Source organism: Panthera tigris, chromosome D3 (assembly GCF_018350195.1).
Source record: "Panthera tigris isolate Pti1 chromosome D3, P.tigris_Pti1_mat1.1, whole genome shotgun sequence".
NCBI lineage: Eukaryota > Metazoa > Chordata > Mammalia > Carnivora > Felidae > Panthera > Panthera tigris.
Window position 1 is genome coordinate 76323603 of NC_056671.1, and position 20776 is coordinate 76344378.

Genomic DNA, 20776 nt, shown 5'->3' on the forward strand with positions numbered 1-20776 from the left:
AGGGAAGTGAAACAACGCAGACAGGATAGAAAATTATACCCAAAGTGGAAGCCTCGCCTGCTCTCGCCCCACAGAGGAACCTTTGGTAACGTTTGGTGGGTGAGTTTTCCAGGAGGGATTCTTGGTGAGAGTTTAGTGGGGTCCTGCCAGGCCTTGGAGCAGAGGACTGAGGAACACGGGGTCTGTTCAGCTTTCCGTGTAGACCCCAGTCACTCCTGCCAGCGTTCCTTTCTCAGAGAGAGAGAGAGAGAGAGAGAGAGAGAGCGAGCGCGCGAGAGCGAGGGGGAGGGACGGAGGTTCAGGGCTGGGTTGCCGGAGGAAGGGGGTTGGGTTGGAGACGCAGATCTGGGAGTCCTCTGCTTGTAGAAGCCTTGTTGGCTGTCCACACACATCCCCCTCTGAGTTTTCCCTGGAGGGAGGGCGCTGCACTTGTCCCTGCGGATGAGTCCGAAGCCACCAGTTGCAAGGAAATCTTTAAAACCGGTGCAAATGGCTCGTTTTGCTCCATGGTTCTTCCTTATTCGTTTTCACATGACATTGTTCCTCTCAGTTGATCGTGCTTCAGAATCACCAGGGAGCTTGCGAACACAGATCTCTGGGCTTCAGCCCGGAGAGTCTGATTCTGGAGGTCGGGGTGGGGCCTGAGCATTTCTGCCAAGTTGCCAGCTGATGTTGGTGCTGGTCGTCAGGGGTCCACACTCTGAGAACCACGGTCCTCCCCATGGAGACTTCCAGAAAAATTGGTACTCCAAGAAGATGCTCCATGCCGGTCCCGTGGCTTCTTAGTACATGATCCTGCGTAGAATCGTGCAGGGAACTAGCACCTGTCCAGGGTGGGAGATGCACAGGTCGTGTGACTGGTGTTAGCGCTCTGTGACCGACCGTGAGCAGCCCTTGGAGGGTGGCTCACGTTCTTCCTTTGTCCTCGGGGTTCTGGGGGAGAGGAGACGAAATGAGCCTGTCCAGGCCGTGGGAGGGGCCTGGGTCCACGTCCCGTAGGTTGGGATGGTTTACATCAGAAGCTTTATTATCCTCTGGATGAATCGGTGTCTGTCTTCCTTACAGTCTCTCATTTGGTAATAATTTTAAAAAGTCACCCTCATAAATATAACCGGCTCTTTATAGCTGGGCCTAAACAATAGCTGAGGCTTTGTAAAAGGTACAAAGTGTGTCCCAGGGCCTGTCGTTGAAGAGATTTAAATTACTAGTGGGGGAGAGGTTGACATTTGTGTCTCCTAAGGCGCACGTTGGGAGATGTGAAGGAAAGGCAAGTCTGTAAACATCATCAAGCATCAAGAGTCAAAACCCAAGTACCAAGTGCTTGGCATTGAAATTCAACATTAATTTCAAATAACAGGGAAATACAACATCCAGCAGAGGTTGATGGACAAAAGAATGGAATAAAAATTCAGTAGAAAATCCTTTAAAAAAAAAACCCCACAACAAACATGAACGTGTGATGTGGGCCTTAAAAAGGGGTCATAAGTCCAAAGAAAGTTCCCTGAGGTGAAAACTGTACATCGTCGGTCGTTGCTTTGCACGATTGTGTGGTGAATGAACTCGGGTCGGTGCAGGGCTGGAGCAAGGCCACGTGGAACCCTCCGCCGTTCTCTCGAGTAGAACTCCCTTCCAGAACGAGAGCCCCGCACGATGAGAAGGGAAACACAGGGTGCGTGAGGTACCCACAAGGGGCGGAGCGATGTGACGATCACAGCTCCTTTTAACACCCGGTAAAGTCCCAACCACCATCTGGAGCAGGGAAGCTGCTGCCAGGACAGGATGGGTTAAGTCCAAATACCGTTTGCGGTGTGCCGTGGGGCCTCCCGTGCATCGGATGAGGTTCTGACCTGGGAGAAGTGTGTGCAGATGTGCAGGTAGAGGGGTACGAGCACTGTGGACGGAGCTGCCTCCTTTAGGAATTTCTCTCCTCCCAGGAGAAGTCCATATGATGACGACTCAAAAATAATCAAACTTCATAAAATATTACAGTGAAGGGAATGTGTTTCAGGGGCGCCTGGGTGGGTGGCTCAGTTGGTTAGGCCTCCGACTCTTGATTTCGGCTCAGGTCTTGATCTTTCGGTTCCCGAGATCAAGCCCCACGGTGGGCTCTGTGCAGCCAGTGAGGAGCCTGCTTGGGATACATATATTCTCTCGCTCTCTGCCCCTCCCCCACTCACATTGCCTCTCTCTCTCTCTCTCTCTCTCTCTCTCTCTCTCTCTCTCAAATAAACTTAAAAAAACCTGTATTTCAGGTGATCTTTCAGAGAAGTAGCACACTGTGTCGATCTAGCACCCTGTTGTTTAAAGGATACCTTATCATTCCTGTTTGGTTTTCTTTTTCCCCCTCCAGAAGGGGAAGTAGCATTTGTAATATTCTGGTGTTGCGTAGCTGAACATCTCTTTTGAAGCAGTGTAAACCCATAAAGTAATTGAGATTATTTTGTAGTTTGGAAGAAGGTTAGAAAGCTTGACTCTGATAGTTTTAAGTTTAAAAAGGGGGGGAGGATGCCTGGGTTGCTTAGTCAATTAAGCATCCCTGACTCGTGATTTTTGGCTCAGGTCACGATCCCGGGGTTATGGGGTTGAGCCCCGCATCGGGTTCCACGCTGAGTGTGGAGCCTGCTTGGGATTCTCTCTCTCTCCCTCTCTGCCTCCCCTGCGCTCGCTCGCTCGCTCACTCGCTGGCTCTCAGGAAAAAAAAAAAAAATCAAAGTTAATTCTTTAGTCTTATTTTTTTTCTTTGAGGAAACCGAAAAATATAACCTTGCTATTTTTAAAAGTATTATTTTTTTCAAAACACGAGCTAAAATTCCAATAAGCCAGGAAATAGAATTTCTCAGCCACTATGTTAATGAGTTATTAATGTTGGGATTTGTAATAAAATGGCATTGCTGGATAATGAGGCTTGGCGGAAACGTTAAATCTGATAATGCACGTTTGCACGTTTGAAGGCCGTAAATTCTGCCTTATAACAAGCAGTGATTCTGCCCAGTGCAAAACGATAATCTAGCATGCTTGTCTCCTTTGATATGTGGAGCCAGTGACCGTGAAGATTTCGTCTTCGATATTACCGGTACGGAGTGAACGTTGCTCATGGTGTGTGGCTGGCTTTCAGCCACACAAGGTGACAGAAGGTGGGGTGAGGAATTAGGCCGGGTTCGAAGTAAGGGGCTGCCCAGGAAGGCCTCTGGCCGTGAATGGTTGCCTTGTCACCCCAGCATCCGCCGTCCTGTGGTTGACACCTGCAGCTCTCTCCTAGGTGTGTGGCCCTGGGTGCTGTGGCTTCTGGAAGTTTCTAAGGGGACGGCTCATTTCCATTTGAAGCCTTTCCCTAGATGTCATCTCAACACTCTCTTGGAGCCGGTGGCTGATGCTTTTCTGTGTTGGTCCCACTTAGCTTTTTGTAGCGACCCGGCTGACTTCGGCCACCCCTCGTACCGGTGAGCTCGTGCCCTTTTACATCGTGTTCTCTCTTGGAACACGTCTAGTGATGAGCCCATCCTAGAAGTTCTGCTATTCTTTTTTGTTTGTTTTTATTTTTATTTTTTTTAAGTTTATTTATTTTGAGAGAGAGAGAGAGAGAGAGAGCAAGCAGGGGAGTGGCAGAGAGTGAGGGAGAGAGAGAATCTCATGCAGGCTCCACACCGCCAGCACAGAGCCTGATGTGGGGCTTGAACATGAACTGTGAGATCATGACCTGAGCCGAAATCAAGAGTCAGATGCTTGGGGCGCCTGGGTGGCTCGGTCGGTTAAGCGTCCCACTTCGGCTCAGGTCATGATCTCACGGTCCGTGAGTTCAAGCCCCGCGTCGGGCTCTGTGCTGACAGCTCAGAGCCTGGAGCCTGTTTCAGATTCTGTGTCTCCCTCTCTCTCTGCCCCTCCCCTGTTCATGCTCTGTCTCTCTCTGTCTCAAAAATAAATAAACGTTAAAAAAAAATTAAAAAAAAAAAAAGAGTCAGATGCTTAACCGACTGAGCCGCCCAGGTGCCCCTTTGCTATTCTTTATAAAAGGAGTTTGAAACATCTGGTATAGAGCCAGGTAGCCATCATAAATCAATTTGGGCATCAGGTGTGGAATAAGAACAACAAGCAGAACCAAAAGACACACCGATTCCACGTGCTCTCGTTTTTCTGTTGGTTATTTCATTCATGATGTTTTGAACCTGGTGGCAAGGAAAGAGGCATTCTGACTTAACGAGTAATCTTTTGTGTTTCACTGGGAGGGAGACGGGGATTGTAATTACTGTTATTTGTCTTGGAGAAGTTGCAGGTGTATAGAAAGTGTTGCGTGATCTTGCCTAAATCCCCTTGGTCTGAGTTCTTGGTTCCTCTTGCGCAGGTTGTCTAAACTCCCATCTCATAGCTGGGAAGGAACATCACAGACCGTCTGGTTCGTTCTTGCTACCTGACGATACTTCTGGCAAGTGGCAGGCTTTTGCTCTCGTTCTGGTGCTAAGCGGCCGGCTCTGGGCGTCAGGGGGCCAGCTACTCTGCCCCTGACCGGGCTTAGCAACCAGAACTTCCTTCCCTCCAAAAGGCGCGCCTGCCTTCCTGCAGCCTTCACTCCTTGGTTTGAGGTTTGCCGTCCGCAGCCTCGTAAATGACTTGGCCTCTGCCACCCCACCCCCTTCCGACAGAACAGAACGAATCTGGTCGTATTTTGTCGTTGTTAAACAAGGTTAAACATTCTTAAGTCATCATGTGACATTTGCTTGTTTATTAACTATCCTGGATTCTCAAAAACATTTTCTTGAGTTAATACGTTGAAAGAGTTTTAAATTAAAAGCAGCAAGAAGGCTGTGCCGTGAGACCTGTCCATGTGTCTGTCTGTCTCCCACCCCTCTGGCCCTAGGCAACTAGTTTCTGTCCTCAGAATCAGTCAGTGGTTTCAGTTTCCTGTGTCTTCACAGAGTTTAGCACACGCAAACGAATATTTGTGTTGACGTATGGGCACATCTCCTTTCTCCTCATGTGGAGGGTGCTGCACCCCACGAGGTGCTCTCCACCTGGTCTTTGCACAGGTGACACTACAGCTTGGGTTTGCAAAGCTGCATGTAGAGCGCATTCTCATTCGTATGGTTGTTTAGCGTTCTGTTGTGTAGATTTTGTCCCCAAACACAGCAAAACAACAGTCTTCCCCCTGAGTCATGCAGCTTGGAATTGAACATAATGCTGGCCCAGGGTACAGTATGACGGCATTCTCTGCTCTGGACTTTGAATAATACAAGCGGTTTACTGTCACAGCGTTGAGTCATATTGAGCTTGAGATAAAACCCCAAAGATTTTTTTTTTTTTTAATTTAAATTCAAGTTAGTTAACATACAGTGTGACAGTCTTGGCTTCAGGGGTAGAACCCAGTGGTTCATCTCATGAATACGACACCCAGGGCTCATCGTGAAAAGTACCCTCTTTAATGCCCGTCACCCATTTTACCCATCCTCCCCACTCCCTCCCCTCCAGCATCCCTCAGTTTGTTGTCTGTTATTTAAGAGTCTCTAATGTTTTGCCTCCCTTGCTGTAACTTTTTTTTTTTCCTTCCCTTCCCCCATGGTCTTCTGTTAAGTTTCTCAGATTCCACATGAGTGCAAACATAGGATATCTGTCTTGCTCTGATGGCAAGATTTCATTCTTTTTCATTGCCGAGTAGTATTCCTGTGTGTGTGTGTGTGTGTGTGTACATCTTCTTTATCCATTCATCAGTCGATGGACATTTGGGCTCTTTCCATAATCTGGCTATCGTTGATAGCACTGCTATTAAACATTGGGGTGCACGTGCCCCTTCGAATTAGCATTTTTATATCCACCCCAAAGATTTTTTTTTTTAAAGTAAGCTCCGTGCCAAGCGTGGGGCTCAAACCCATGACCCTGAGACCCAGAGTCACGTGCTGCATCCCTTGAGCCAACCAGACACCCCAAAACCCCAAAGATTCCCCCCCCCCCACTTCTGATGCTCTTCCCTCCTGCCCTCTGCATTGGCTCTGGCAGCTGAGCACACGCACCACTGTAAAACTCCATCCTCAAGATTTGGCCCATCACCCATTCTGATGAAATGTTTTTGGATTCTGATCTACTTCTGACATTTTATCCACTTGCATATCAGCCGCAAATTGGATTTGTAGCTGCCATCAGAATCCTCATCCAAATTTTCCAGGCTCACCATGTTGCCCGGGACGGGGTTAATATTAGAACCCTGTGACATAACACGCCCCTTCGCCCCCACCTCCCTGGAGTTTTCTAATGGTGATGCTTTAGACAGGAGTTAACAACTGTGCACAACTAAGCCTCACCCAACTTCAGTATCCGTTCACCCTCTTGTCGTCATCTTGTCTGGAAGGATATGAGCGTGGTTTGGCCAGAGTCTCTCTCCGCTAGGTATGCAGCATACCCCGGAGCAAAAAGGAAACAAGTTCTCGTGTCTTATTCTTGGCAAACCCTACCTGTAGGTTGTTTTCCTGTCCTAAATGCTCGCAAACTATTCGGTAATTCACTCTAGAACTTTGCTTTGGATTGATGTCATTTTTTCACCCGGTCATTTACTCCCCTTGGGACATGGGGGTGCCGAGCTCTTTTAGTAGTCTTGGACAGCCGTGCTAAGCAAGCCGAGGGATTGCCCTCTGGCTCTCTGGCTTTGACCGGCTGCACGTGGAGCATTATTCTTGCGGCCCCTGTGATCCGCTGTTCTAGCCCCTGCCTTCCGAGAGCATCGTCTTTGGCATGACAGCTGATTTTAAAAGCAACGACAACAGAGGATGAGAGAAGAAATCCAGGGCACTGTGGGAACCTTTTGTGGGAGGACCTAACTAGTCTAGGAGCCCTGGAAAGACATTTTCAGAAAACGTGCTGTGTTCGCGGAGGGCTGAAGGACAAGTAGGAGATAGGAACCAAATAGCCACTTGGTGGCTCTGGCAGTGGGTAAAGGTGTCCCCAGCCCAAGCTGCATGATTCATAGTATGATCCATAGCTTCTTTTCCCTCAGAGTTGGGACATTTGCCCACCCCTTGTGTCTGGTTCCTCTGGGATGTTGGCAGGTTCTCTTAGCCACTTTGGGAGGTGGCTCAGGACAAGCTGTAGAGCCAGGATGTCCCTGGCACCATTCTGGTTCTGCTGCTTCGAGGCCCTGGGTCTCCCAGGCTCCTTCCCGCTGGCCTCAAGTGGAGTCAGAAGCATGAGGGCAGGAAGGCTTCAGAGCTGTAGCACAAGAGTGGATGTTACGTCAGAAGATCTTCATCTCTGTCCGGGAGTCGGGGAGAGTAACCTCTTGAGGATGAAGCCAGGAGCAAATAAGGTATTTGTGGGAGCAAACCAAGAAATGGTCTGGAAGTATGTGGTTGGAGAGTTGAGGAACAGCCACAGCTCCAGTGGAGGCGACTTGGGTGCCATCTCCGGGAGGTGGCGTGGAGTTTGGTTGCAGTCTGCGGAGGGGGAGCCTCGTCCTTTTGTGTGGCACGGTGGGAACAGAGCCTGGGAGCGGGAGGGCCTGGGTGGGCTGGAGCTCGGGAGACGGAAAGCCTGGAGAGGTTTCTGTTGGGTGCTGCTGTTTGAAGGCCGGTCCGGAGCCCGGGAGCCTGAGCACTTGTGAGTGGCAGGGTCACCCTGTTGGGGAGATGAGCTCAGCATGCGTTTGGATACTCAAACTAAGCCTTGTTCTCACCAGGCAGCCTTCTGAGTGATTATAATGTGCATTTGTTCGACTTGCCAGCAGAGTAAACATGCCCGTCCTGAGGCTTCAGGTCCATGTAGTGGGCCATCTCCTCACTATAAAATCTAAAACTCAACACTAAAATGAGTTATCAGCCCTGTTCATATGTGTCCTCTCTGAGCTTTTGGGAGCCCTTGGTGCACAGATGGATACGAGTCACGTCTGTCTTCCTTCCTTCCTTCCTTCCTTCCTTCCTTCCTTCCTTCCTTCCAATGTTTTGTTATTTATTTTTGAGAGTGAGAGAGACAGAGCACAGCAGGGGAGGGGCAGAGAGAGAGAGAGAGAGGGAGACACAGAATTCGAAGCGGGCTCCGGGCTCCGAGCTGTCAGCACAGAGCCTGATGTGGGCTCCAACTCGTGAACCGCGAGATCATGACCTGAGCTGATGTCGGCCACTTAACCGACTGAGCCACCCAGGCACCCCCCGCAAGTCACGTTTCTGATCCTACGTGGGGAGAGTCCAACCTGGGAGCATGGAATTCACTCCGTGGATGGTGTTCTTGGGGGCCCTTTGTAGCCCCCACTGCCTGAAACCCAGAGTTTTTCCAGTGCCTTCTAGTCAGACTACACATTCCACCAAGAAACCCAGACTCTTCACTCCAGTGGGAGAGGTCACAGTTCTGAGCGCCATGGAAAATACAGAATTTTAGATTTTGAGCTATGATTTTTGGCTTTCAACAAAGTGCAGTTTATTACGATCATTTTTAGAACTATAAACATAAGATAATTCTTGCATTAGTGATCTTGGGGGAATTTAAACATGCTTCCTGTCTTATGATTCGAGGTCGGGAACAAAAGAACCATTGATAAATGGATTCTTTGAAGACCTTTTACATGGAGCTTTACCAACTCTTCTGGTAAAAAGAGAATTTTTAATTAGTGGAAGAGAATGACTATGTCCTTTGAGCTGGAACTCTTGCCAGCTCATTCATTTCATGGACACTGCTCAGTGGCACCCTCCTTTCCTGTCTGCACAATCACTGAATTACTGTGGATTTTTGGCATCCAAGAATTGAGTGTTGCTCATGGAGAGCCTCTCTGAGAATCTGTCCACACCTGGAAGAATTTGCATTCTTGCTGTGGTGTACGTTTGAGTCCTGTTCGGTCTGAGGCCCACGGGAGTGGGAATGTCCCTTAGCGTGTGACCGATCCCAGCCACCACCCGCCGTGAACACTTCAACCTACCGCCGGCCCCACCTTCTCCCCTTTTCTTTAGAGATTGGTTTTCCGGGTGAAATGGTGCAGGTTCGCGCTATCCACACAGAATACCACGGCCCTGCTCTACTCAGAAGTCAGAAACAAAGACGTCCGTTGTCACTGAAAGAAAGAAGTGCAAAGCTAGCACTTGGAAGGCACAGGTCAAAACTGCACGTAGTTGTAGGAGGAGTGGGGAGGGGACCGCACCTGCAGGAGTCAGCCTAAGCTGTGGCAAGAGACCTGACAGAATCTGACAGGTGCTCCTCCAGCAACAGTCCTGTGTTTGTGGAGCAGTGGATGTGGCTTCCTCCCTCGTCCAGCCGTCTCCTCCCACTGCTCGCCTCCGCAGGCCTCCTTCTGGCTCCCTCCGTGGTTAGCCGTCAGCTCTTAGCCCTTATCTGAGTTTCCTACGTGCCCTTTCCTTCCAAGTATTATCCACATCGCCTTCTCTTAAAGCGACCAAGAGCGCCTCTTGGGGGTTTACCTCTCTTCTTCTCGCCCTCTGAATACGTTTCCCCATGAATACTGCGCAAGCCTGAGCAACCTGGTTACGGTTCTGGCCTCATCATCCACACACTCCGGGGTCTTTTTCACTCTCTCCCTTGCCCTCCCTCTCAAGGTGCCCTCATGTTTCTTCTTTGTCCGAAAGGTACGTTCCTCCCTTTTGCTCGGTCTTCGGGGCCTGGCTCAAATGTCTGTTCATCTGAGGCTTGCCCCAACTTTCCGGCCCATTTCCTTCTCCCCGCCTCTTACACCTGCATTAATTTCTCCCTCTGAATTCCTGCGGGTTAACATTCACTGCTGCTACTAAGTTGACCACGTCATCTTGTGATCGCGCGCGCGCGCGTGTGTGTGTGTGTGTGTGTGTGTGTGTGTGTGTGTGTGTGTGTGGTTCTCCCGGCACAAGAAGGGAAAGTCCTGTAGGCTTGAACTCTGTCTTACTGTTTCCATATTCCATGTACCGTGCTCAGAGCGGGGTGAGCACTCGGGGCTCGCTGACTACACGGACGTGAGCGCACCGGAGGGGATGAACGGGTGCTGTGCGGGCAGGGGCAGTGAGGAAGGTGGGACTAATGAGGTGGCAGGCGAATTAGGACGGAGAGAAGCTGCCACACATCAACAGCAGCTACTCGGGATGGCGCATAATAGACGCCCAGTAGCTTGCGGAAAAAGGAGCAGTTGAGGTTCCGGTGGTGGGTGTTGAATCCTCCCACTATTGGTGATAAATTGAGGCTGTGGGATGAAGAAGGGGTGAACTGAGAGTTGTTTTAAAGGCGGACAGAAGTTTCACAGCTCCTCTCCAATGTTGTTATTCTTTCCAGAATTAAAAAAAAAAATTCAGGGGCGCCTGGGTGGCTCAGTCGGTTAAGCATCCGATTCTTGGTTTCGGCTCAGGTTATGATCTCACGGGTTTGTGGGATCGAGCCCCGTGTCAGGCTCTGTGCTGACGGTGTGGAATCTGCTTGGGATTCTTTCTCTTCCCCCCTCCCCCCCCTTCTGCCCCTCCCCTGCTCATGCATTCTCTGTCTCAAAAATAAACAAGTAAACATAAAAAAAAAGAAGTTAGGAGAGGGAGCAGCCGTGTGAGGCGGGGGACCCATCAAGGGAGTGAAGAGGGGAGAGAGTTTAGAGAGTAGGAATCAGGGTGGAAAAGGCAGAGCTGAAGAGGACAGGAATAAGGGATGAGGTCAGGGAGGAGAGTAGATTTAAAACGAGGTATGAAATAGGATCTTGGCTCATAACCAAAGCAAGAGCAGGCAGGAGTGGGAAGATTAACGGTTATCTGCTGTGTAGTAGGCACAGCGGGGGCACTTTCTGTACGTTACCTTATTTAATTTCACTTCAAGTCAAAGTAAGCTCTATGCCCAACACAGGGCTGGAACCCATGACCCTGAGATCAAGAGTATCTCTCAATGGAGCCAGCCAGGTGCTTCAAGCTTATTTACTTTTTTAAAGCAACTGAAGTTAATTGACCTCTGTGAAACTTCCATATTTCAGTGCATAAAGATACTGATCATCCCTTTACACCAGGGAGTGTTTACTGTGAGCCTGAAAAGTTTACGGGTAATAGTTTGAACTATAAATACACTGCAGAATATGGAAGGTAAACACATAAATTAATTTAGGGGCAAATGACGAAGATGTACAAGTCCCTGACCTAGGTCTTATCCTTGTCCGCTTGAATGGCTGGTGTATGTGATACCTGGGCTCACTGGAGATGTGTGAGAAAGAATACTATTTCCTAACACAGCTGTCCCCTTTTGGGAGTGAGATCAGCCGCCATTGTGGAGATTAAGGGACAAAATATACGAAGTTACCTTCTCCGAGCAGATTCACAGGAGAAAAGGTCAATTCTAGCAGCTTACTTTGAGTTGGGATTTGAGGTTTATTTTATCACAGGAGCAAATTTGACAGATTATGTATATGATATGGGTAGGCACGGAAATTTGGAAACCACGTATACACCGTTTATATGAGCAGGTGTCTGAGCTGGAAACCACACCATCTTAAGCATGAACCTTTGGAATACCACCTGTTCAGAAGCGGGGACTTCCGCTCTGCCACCCATCCGGGACTTGGGCTCCTTATCTTGTTTTAGGCCTTCAGGAAGAATTAGGCAACGAAGTGGAAAAGAAAAACACACGGCAAGGGCATAGGATCATCCCCGTTGTGCAATAACAACACAAAAGCAATAGATGAACATTCACAGGAAGAGACCCTGAGCGTCGTGAGGATACCTCTGGTTGTTTGGCCTCACCTCTTCTGTGCCTGTGCTTTCTCTGCATTGCACGGTCCAACTCCACATAATACCTTCGTGGTCCTAAGCCGCCTTAGTTAAATATTGAATTCTACCAGAGTCATAACCAGGGACCGAAATGTCATGAGTAGGTTTTATGAAAGTCATAAAATGCTTCAGAAGGTCCCATTTGCTCAGCTTGGAACCCATTGCATCTGATAAATGAGTCACACACCTGATCATGTGTTTCCTTACAGAACTACGATGGCTGCTGATCGGTATGCACACTTATTATTTAGAGGAAACAGAGATAAGAAGTTTTTGCTGAAGATCTAAAACTCATGTGTAGAAGCTATTTTTATAGAGTAGCATTCTCTTTCCTCCTCCCCTGCCCCATAGCCTCAGAGGGAGGTGAAATTTCCTTTGACAGCTGCTTGTAAATAGTAAGTGTTCAATAAAGGCCCTCTCTTCTTTTCATCTCCCAACTGTTGCCTGCATATTACGTAAGAGTGTCCTTTTCACATCTCCCAGGTGTGCAGCTGCATATGCCTTTGTGAGTTTGCGCAAATATAACTTGTAGGTTTTTATTACGACAAAAGAAGGCTTATTTATTTTAGAAATACAGAAAATTCCTAAGCTTGTGATTTTAAATTTTTCTTAGGGTTTTTTTTTTTTGGCATTTCTACAGAAATTTAATTTCCAGACAAAAATATTTAATGTTTCAAAAGGAAAAAAACGTAGATAATCATAAAGTTATCCGGTATCCAGAGATAATCACTGTTAATGTCCTTTTGACGGCTTTCTCTGTGCATATATGCATAATAGGTATTTATTGAAAATTGATTGTATCGTATATGAGCGAAGCTAACTGCTAAAGCAACCTGCAGTTTTCAGTGGGAAGAAACAGCACGGGTCTGTTTCCAGCTCACTGTCCTGGCAAGGTCAGTAGGTGATGGTGAAGCGGGCAGGATGAGGTAGGGATGCTCCCTCCCTCTACATTCCTTTCACGGAGTTTTTCCCCTTCTTGCCTTCAGGATTTTCTCCGTTGAGCCAGGGGAAGAGAATGGAGGGAGGGTGAATGGGAGGGTCTTATGGGCCAGGTCTGGAAAATGCACACATCATATCCGTGCACATTCCACTGGCCAGAACCTAGTCACATGACCACCTAACTGCAAAGAATGCTGGGAAATGTAGTCTGAGTGGAAAAGGCAAACAGCTTGGTGACCACCTTGCTTATTCCTAACTCAGTTGTATAAGCCAGTTTTTTTTTAAAAAAGTTTAACTTTTAGAGAGAGAGGGCATGAGCAGGGGAAGCGGGAGAGAGAGAGAATCCCAAACAGACAAGCACCGTCAGCACGGAGCCCGATTCAGGGCTCAAACCCACAAGCCATGAGATCATGACGTGAGCCAAAGTCAGACGTTTAGCCAACTGAGCCACCCAAGGTACTCCTTGTGTAACCCGTTTTTGAAACTTTCTTTTATAAACCAAGTTGTTTATTTGCAACATGGGCATCTCTCCATCTCAGTCCTGTGGGAACCCCTCCCATCTCTTGCCAGATCTCTTCCTGATTGGTCTGTTTTGTTCTTGTTCCCCTGTAGTCTGATCTTGCACAACAAACCAAGGTGGTCTTTTAAAAATTCAAGTCAAAGGGCACCTAGGTGGCTTAGCCGGTTGAGCGTCTGGCTCTTGGCTTAGGTCATGATCTCATGATCCATGAGTTTGAGTCCCGTGTCTCTGTCTCTGCCCTTCCTGCATGCTCTCTCTCTCTCCCTCCCCCAAAATAAAGAAATAAACTTTACAAAAAATCAGTTATTAAAAAGTCAGGTCAACTGTTGTCACTCCCCTGCTTAAAACTTTCCAGAGATGATTGGAATAATGCTTTCTATGGAAGCTGACCTTTCGGGTTTCTGGCCCCACTGTACCACTCCCTCCACTCTTGCCTCTCCCTTCAATGCCAGACCTGCTCCCCAAGGCCTTGGGACTTGCTGTCACCTCTGCATGAAAATCCCCACCGCCTGCATCACCCTCTGTCTCCTTTGGGTTCAGCTCAGGTGTCTGCTCTCCAGAGATGCCTTTCCCGACCACCAGCCTTTAACCTCCTTCCCCTGTTCCTCTACTTAGTTACTTTTTATTTAGCTCCCATCGTGTGGTCAAAGCACTTACCACCATCAGGAATTCTTGCTTGTTTGCGATATATATTTATATTCTGTCTGCCTTCAGGATTGTAGGTTCCTTAAGGCATGAACTCTGTCTTGCTCCTGTCTATACCCACAGATAATATGTCTGGCACATAGTGGGTACTTAGTAAACATTCGTGGAATGAGTGAAGGTGGTGACAGAATCTTATGCATTAAAAAAAATTTTTTTTTAATGTTTTATTTTTGACAGAGAGAGAGAGAGAGAGAGAGAGACAGAGCACAAGTGGGGGAGGGGTGGAGAGAGAGGGAGACACAAAATCCGAAGCAGGCTGCAGGCTCCGAGCTGTCAGCACAGAGCCCGACACGGGGCTCAAACTCATGGACCGAGAGATGATGACCTGAGCCGAAGCCAGACGCTCAACCGACTGAGCCACCTAGGCACCCCATAATCTTACACATTTTTAATGACAGTATTGTAGCTCATTGCTTGGGATTGCCATGCACATCCCTGCTTTTTTTAAAATTTTATTTATTTTATTTTATTTTTAAAATTTTTTTTTAACGTTTTATTTATTTTTGAGACAGAGAGAGACAGAGCATGAACGGGGGAGGGCCAGAGAGAGGGAGACACAGAATCTGAAGCAGGCTCCAGGCTCCGAGCTGTCAGCACAGAGTCCGACGCGGGGCTCGAACTCACGGACCGCGAGATCATGACCTGAGCCGAAGTCGGCCGCTTAACCGACTGAGCCACCCAGGCGCCCCACATCCCTGCTTTTGAGGGACTTCTGCATTTTTTTCCCCTGATTAAAAGTGATCTTTCGGTGACTATTCTTTTAGTTCTTTTTTTGGTTCGTTCCATGCACAGATCTGTGCTTATTTTCTTGGGATTGATTCCTAAATGAGAATTTGTTTACTGAAAAGGGTGTGTGTACAAAATCTGTAAGTATATGTTATGTATTACCCTTTGTCCTTCAGACCCCCAATTTGTGTCCCCATGTAGTTGAGAGCCCTTGTAAACAGTGTACTTTCAAGGACACTGGAAAGATGGGTGGGACAGGGTGGGGGTAGGGCGGTTTGTCTGTATTGCTGTGTCCTTAGATCTCTGAACAGGCACTTGTGCTTAATGAATAAATCAGTTTCCATAAGAAGAAAATTCTAGTTATTCCTTTAGTGAAGTTTATTTTTATTCATTTATTCCTATAAATGTTCCCTGACTTTAGAGTGTATGCTTTTGGAAAGTAGGTCTGCCCAGTGTAAGAACATTCACCCAATGTTGATATAAACCTAGGGGAACCGGGTGTAAGTTGGGCTTATATCTTAGTCCTTAGAATCCAGACAAGATGCAGTTTTGAGCCCCCTGTCAAGTCGGTGGAAAGTTCAGGACACCGCCCAGGATTTTTGAGAATCCCAGGGGCTGTGAGACAGAGACAGTTTCTCACCAGAATTCTTGTCTTTTGCTCTGTGACTGACTGAATGTTGGTTTCCATCCAAGACCCAGTTCCTGGTTTATCTTCCCCAGCTCAGTCCAAGTGCAAGCCTACCGCTCTACCTGAGCTGGTGGTGGAGGTCGTCTCTGCCTCGGAGACCAGATACACTGTCTCCTTCCGCCGACACCCAGCGCTGGCCCTGGAGACTTAGCACTTGGCCTTGACAGTGTCCGCCTTCCGTGGGTTCCAGACGAGGTCCGCTCTCTGCCCAGTGGTTTCGGGGGAGAATGCTGTTTGGAAGTCTTTGTCTTGGGTGGGGGGGAGGAAGGGCAGTGAACTGGGATGAGGGGGAGGGGAGGCAGGGAGGCAGAAAAAGTGTGCTCCTCTCCAGCTGTTCCCCGTCCTTATTTCTTGTGAGTGGTTCCTCATTTCCCTGGCGGGTAAAATCTTAACCCCTTAGCCAAGGATTTTCTTTTTACCCATGATTGTCCGTTGGTGTGCACTCGTGGGCCGTGAACTCTTGCCAGGTGTCCCGTGAACGCTACAGAGGTGCTAACTGAATTTTGATCCATGTGTGCAAAATGCTTCCGCTGTGGTATTCCTCGAGTCGAGCAGGGAGAGATGCCATTGGCATTGGGGGTGCCACATGCCCTGAGAAACCAGAGAGCCTCAGGCTAGATAACTCCTGTGCTGACAAAGAATCCTTGATGGCTGGTCTGTGATGTGAGCCTAAGAGAGGAGGGTCAGGGCAGTCAGTGCCTGCTTGGGGGAACCGAGGGAAGGGCACTTGACCCTTGAGGGGCACTTGACGGGGAGGCTTTGGTAAGCACTCGGAGACACTGCTGTGCTGTCGCAAGGTCCCTGGCTTGTCTCTGTCCTCTCGCGAAGCCTGCCAAGCACATGAAACCCAAACTTGAGTACAGTTCTCATTTCAGAGGGGATCCTAAGCACACACACGTTGAGCAACCTTTTTTTTTTTAAACTCGATTGTGTCTCTCTGCGGTGTATGTGTGTCTAGGGCAGCCTTGTGTCAGGAGTAGATGGTTGGAGGGATGGTCGAATGGATGGAGAATCCTGGTTCAAGCACGGTCCCCGTGGCACACACGCACGCCCAGTGTGCCGCTAATTGGCCAGGGCTCCTCGTCCTCCTCTCTCTGGGTTTTATTTTACCCTGCCTCCTTGGACGTCGTGTACGTAAGCTTTTGGATTTTCTTTCCTTCACCCAGGTCATGACTGAGCACATGGATAGATGACTTTCTCTGTTGCCCCTCGCTGCCCGTGTCCCCAGGGGCTCCAGCCCTGGCATTTCCCCTCCTCGCTTTTCCCGGGTATGTGCTTCTGCGTCTCTAGCCCTAACCACCAACCGTGGCTCTACAACCACCAACTGCGATCACTCCCCAGTCTGACCCCACCAGACGTCTCTCCCGTTTTCTTTGTTCTCCCCCCACCCGGTTGTTTCGTAGACACCTTGGATTCGACTTTTTCCTGCCTTTCAGTTCATGTTGACCCTTAGTGACCCAAAGCAAAAACTTGGGAACAGTCCTAGACTTCTGCCTACCCTCCCCCTTTACCCCCCACAAGCCATCTCCTTTCGCCAGAGCGTCTTAGCCCCTAACTACTTCTCCAGCCTGTGCCTTTGGGCTTGGGGCCATCACAGGGTCCTGCACTGTTGCCTGGCTGTCCCCCTTAGGAGACCTGGAGCATATTCGTGTCCATATTTCAAGACCTTGTTCAACGGCCAGTGCGACAGGAACTGCTTAGGACATGTTGGAATGAATGACTATGCCGGTGAAGGAATGAATGAGTGATTTCTGAGATGGGTTGAGTAGAGTTCCATTTAGGGTGATGCTTTTTGTTTTCTGTTTTTGTTTTCGTTTTCGTTTTTTTATCGGAGCCAAAGGATTATTTTCGCCTGTTCGTACCAACGTTGTGATCCTGTAATTTTGAGGAAATATTGTACAACATGAAATTTCTGTCTCGGGCCACGCACACAAATGTATAAACTTCCACAGAGGAATTATTTATTAAATTTACAGTACCCTAAAGCACCTGGGCATTTATCTAGGTGATTTCAAATGTGCGTTTATGTTCTTGGTAGCACTGGGACATCTTTCACTGGCCCACATCTTTGAGCTGCCTGACGTAGTTTGAATTAAACTTAAGCTTAATTAATCCGAATGCTCTAAATTTCTAGGGTCATAGGATTTTAAGTCTGGACTGTTACCTTTTGAACTTCAGCTTAAGGAGGAATCACCTGTGCTCGAGTCGATTGGTGCTGTGTCCCAGTACGGGTCTAAAGAGGAAATCATTACCTTTGGATATTGGGTGAGACAGTGACCCATTGAAGGTCCATTTCTTAAACTTCTTTAATTTTTTTTCCCTCCAACAGGGCGAGTCACGTATTCTCAGAGTGAAGGTTGTTTCTGGAATTGATCTCGCCAAAAAGGACATCTTTGGGGCCAGGTATGTTTGCTTTGTGTTTGTTTGGTTTTTGGTGTTTTGTGGTTTTTTTTTTTTTGTAGGCCTCTGACGAGTTCGGCAAGCACTTTCCAGACTCAGGCGTGCATCAGTTACCTGGAAGCCTTAAAACAGCTGGGCCCCACCTCCCGAGTTTCTCATGGAGTAGGTGATGCTGACACAGCCAGTCCAGAGACCGTATTTTGTGCAGGTTCCTAGCCCTCCTTACGGATCGATTTCCTGGGGGAGCTGGATTCTGATATGTCTGTTTTTCTCAGTAGAAAAATAAAGCTTGGGAACATGTATTCATTGTGATACATTCCTTTAAAAAGAAATCCCAATGTATTCATATTAATACATTCCTTTAAAAACATCCCAAATTTAGGGAGACATGAAGGTGTTGTTTTGTTCCTACTAGAACTGGGTATTCTTTGGCATGTTATAATCAGAATTGAGAGATTTGCTGATGGGGGTGAATTTGGTGATTTCTGTACCTTTTCTGGAAGCACCAGCAGCCTGGTCTGTCTGGGTCTTTAGCTTTTTCATTTTGAGTATGGTGCCTGATGATCCTGAGTCTTGAAATCAGCTCTTTTGTTCCTTTGCTCTCTGTAGTGTGTTGGGTGGAGTTATTGGACTAGTAGCAGAATGAGGTTAGAGCCATTTAGACCTGGGATTTGAACCAGATTTGGGGGAACAAAGACCTGTGGAACTTCAGACATAGAGGAGACACTAGAGACGTTCCAGTGCGACTTGTCTGTTCTGTGGTTGACACGACTTTATCCAGAAAGGTTACTGCTTGCCCAGGTCTCACGTGCCTGTAGTGCTGGAACAGGCCCCCTGCCCCCTGCTCTGTTCACGATGGCGACCCTGTGAGGTTGAGCCATGAGGGCCGTGGTGGCTTCTGGGGACAGTTAATAGTGGCCAGAGTCCTCGCGTTAGAACATTCATTTCAGGGGCACCTGGGTGGCTCAGTCGGTTAAGCGTCCGACTGAGGTCATGATCTCATGGTTCGTGAGTTCGAGCCCTGCGTCAGGCGCTGCGCTGACAGTGTGGGGACTGCTTGGGATTCTCTCTGCCTCTCTGCCCCTCCCCGGTGTGCTCTCTTTCTCTCTCTCTCAAATAAACTTAAAAAAGAAAAAAAAAAAGAAATTTATTAAAAAAAAAAATTTCATTTCATCCTGTCAGCCCCCCTGCTTGTTGCCCACAGTCACCGTCTGGCCTCAGGACCTCAGTGTGACACTGGCGACTCTTGTAACAGGGCCTCGTTCTGTCCAGCTCACCTCATCTTCCTGCTCGCCCAGCACAAGCCCTTCCCTGCCATTGGTGGGCAAACCTCTTTATTTCCCGTCCTATCTTCATGTCCGTTTTTAGTTTTTCCCATCCCGTGAAGTTAACTACAGTAGCAACTAGAGAAGTTGTTAAAAATACATAAAGTTGATGCAAGGATAATATCTGTGAAATCTTTAAAAAAAATTATTTTAAGTGTTTATTTATTTTTGACAGAGAGAGAGAGAGACAGAGCATGAGCAGGGGAGGGGCAGAGAGAGAGGGAGACACAGAAGCGGAAGCAGGCTCCAGGCTCCGAGCTGACAGCACGGAGCCCGACGCGGGGCTCGAACTCACAGACCGCGAGATCATCACCTGAGCCGAAGCCGGCACTCAACCGACTGAACCACCCAGGCGCCCCTCGTGAAATCTTTTTCAAAACATCCCCATGCTTCTGTGTGCCTCAGATGACTAATGGAGGGTTAGCTATCCGAGCCGTCACGCCAACCTCGCGCACACGCACCGACACCTGCCCAGTCGCTGGTGGTGTGGGAGGGAAGCACATCTCGAACCTGCGGGCCCCTTCTCGCCTGACCGTGGAGTCGCACCGAGTGGTTGCCCTTGTGCCTGTGTGAACGCTCTAATATTTGACTTGTCTGTGTCTTACTAGATTAGAAACTCGCAGGAGACTGAGACCTCTCCCTTTGACTGCTGACCCTCCAGAACCCCAAGAACAAGACTGGGCAAATTGCCTTTTAACTGAAAGACTTGCACGCTGACCAGTAAACTGCGCTCTTACGTCAACAATGTCTGCTGCTCTCACTCTTTCCCATACATGTTATATAGTTTGGAAGGGGAAGAGGTTGGGTTTGGAAAATGTCAGCGACGTTCATTTTGATTGTTTTTGTTTTGTTTTTACCAGAGCCCTGCATAAAAAAAAAAAAAATGAAATGGATTCAGATTGCATTTCTCAGCCTGTTAAGAGGATCTGAGGTTAAAAATTGGTAGTGCGATGAGGCTTCAAATCTTAGAAGAGCCAGACGCGCCCGAGCCTTGAGTTTTTACCTTATATGAAAAGAGGCGTCATCGTTTCTTAGCAGCGGGGTAAAAGGAATTACGGGGAATACCTCAAGATGTGCATTGGAAATCCAGTGCTGATAACTCCTCTCCTTGCATGGTTTGATCTGCAGTTGCCTGTGGAATAAAGTCCCAGGCTCCCGTTAAGGTGTAGGATTCAAGTCCTTTTGTGACGGCTCATGCCAACCTGTCTGGTCCGGTTTGCCCCTTACTTCGGCCCCACCCCTGTCTGTCCAGATTTATCAGATTTGACTGCTGTTTCTGATGGCAGGTTAATACTCTTCCTGACGAATGACAAAAGTTGAGCCACTGGATGAGCCATTGGACTAGATGACTGTTCCGGTCTCTCTAAAACCTGAAATCGATTGGCTGAATACTTCTTAAAAGCAGATTGCAGGAACTGCCCATTGTATTTGATAGCGGCTGACCAAGCTCTTAGAATTAAGTGAATGCCGTGAGGTAATTTGATTTAGAAGAGATGCACTTTGCTAAGTAAGATCTTAAGGTTTTTTTTTTTTTTTTTTTTAAACTTAGACTATTTATAAGTTTCAAACTGTGTTCTTCAGGTAAGCTTGTATCTCAGGATCTCTAACTTTTTGTCATAGGCTTAAGCAGTAACTGAATAGGGTCATTTTAATACAAGTTTTAGGTCCACCTTCCCCCTTTTCCTCCTTGATTGTGATCAGTCTTCGTTTGAGGTTACTTAGAATCATCTAAAACCGTAAAGTGGATCCTTAAAATTGAGCTATGCTGGCTAAGACAAACTCACTGTAGAAT

General features: G+C 48.0%; 1 protein-coding gene across 2 annotated transcripts in view; it reads left to right on the forward strand.

The window, feature by feature from the left end:
- NEDD4L (NEDD4 like E3 ubiquitin protein ligase) overlaps positions 1-20776 on the forward strand; it is a 341173-nt gene that overhangs the window by 88491 nt on the left and 231906 nt on the right. For both annotated transcript variants that reach the window (XM_042962037.1, XM_007080469.3), the window contains one exon: positions 17589-17662. In XM_042962037.1, the coding sequence (XP_042817971.1) occupies positions 17589-17662 (74 nt within the window). Of the gene's footprint in view, positions 1-17588; positions 17663-20776 lie in introns of those variants that run through there.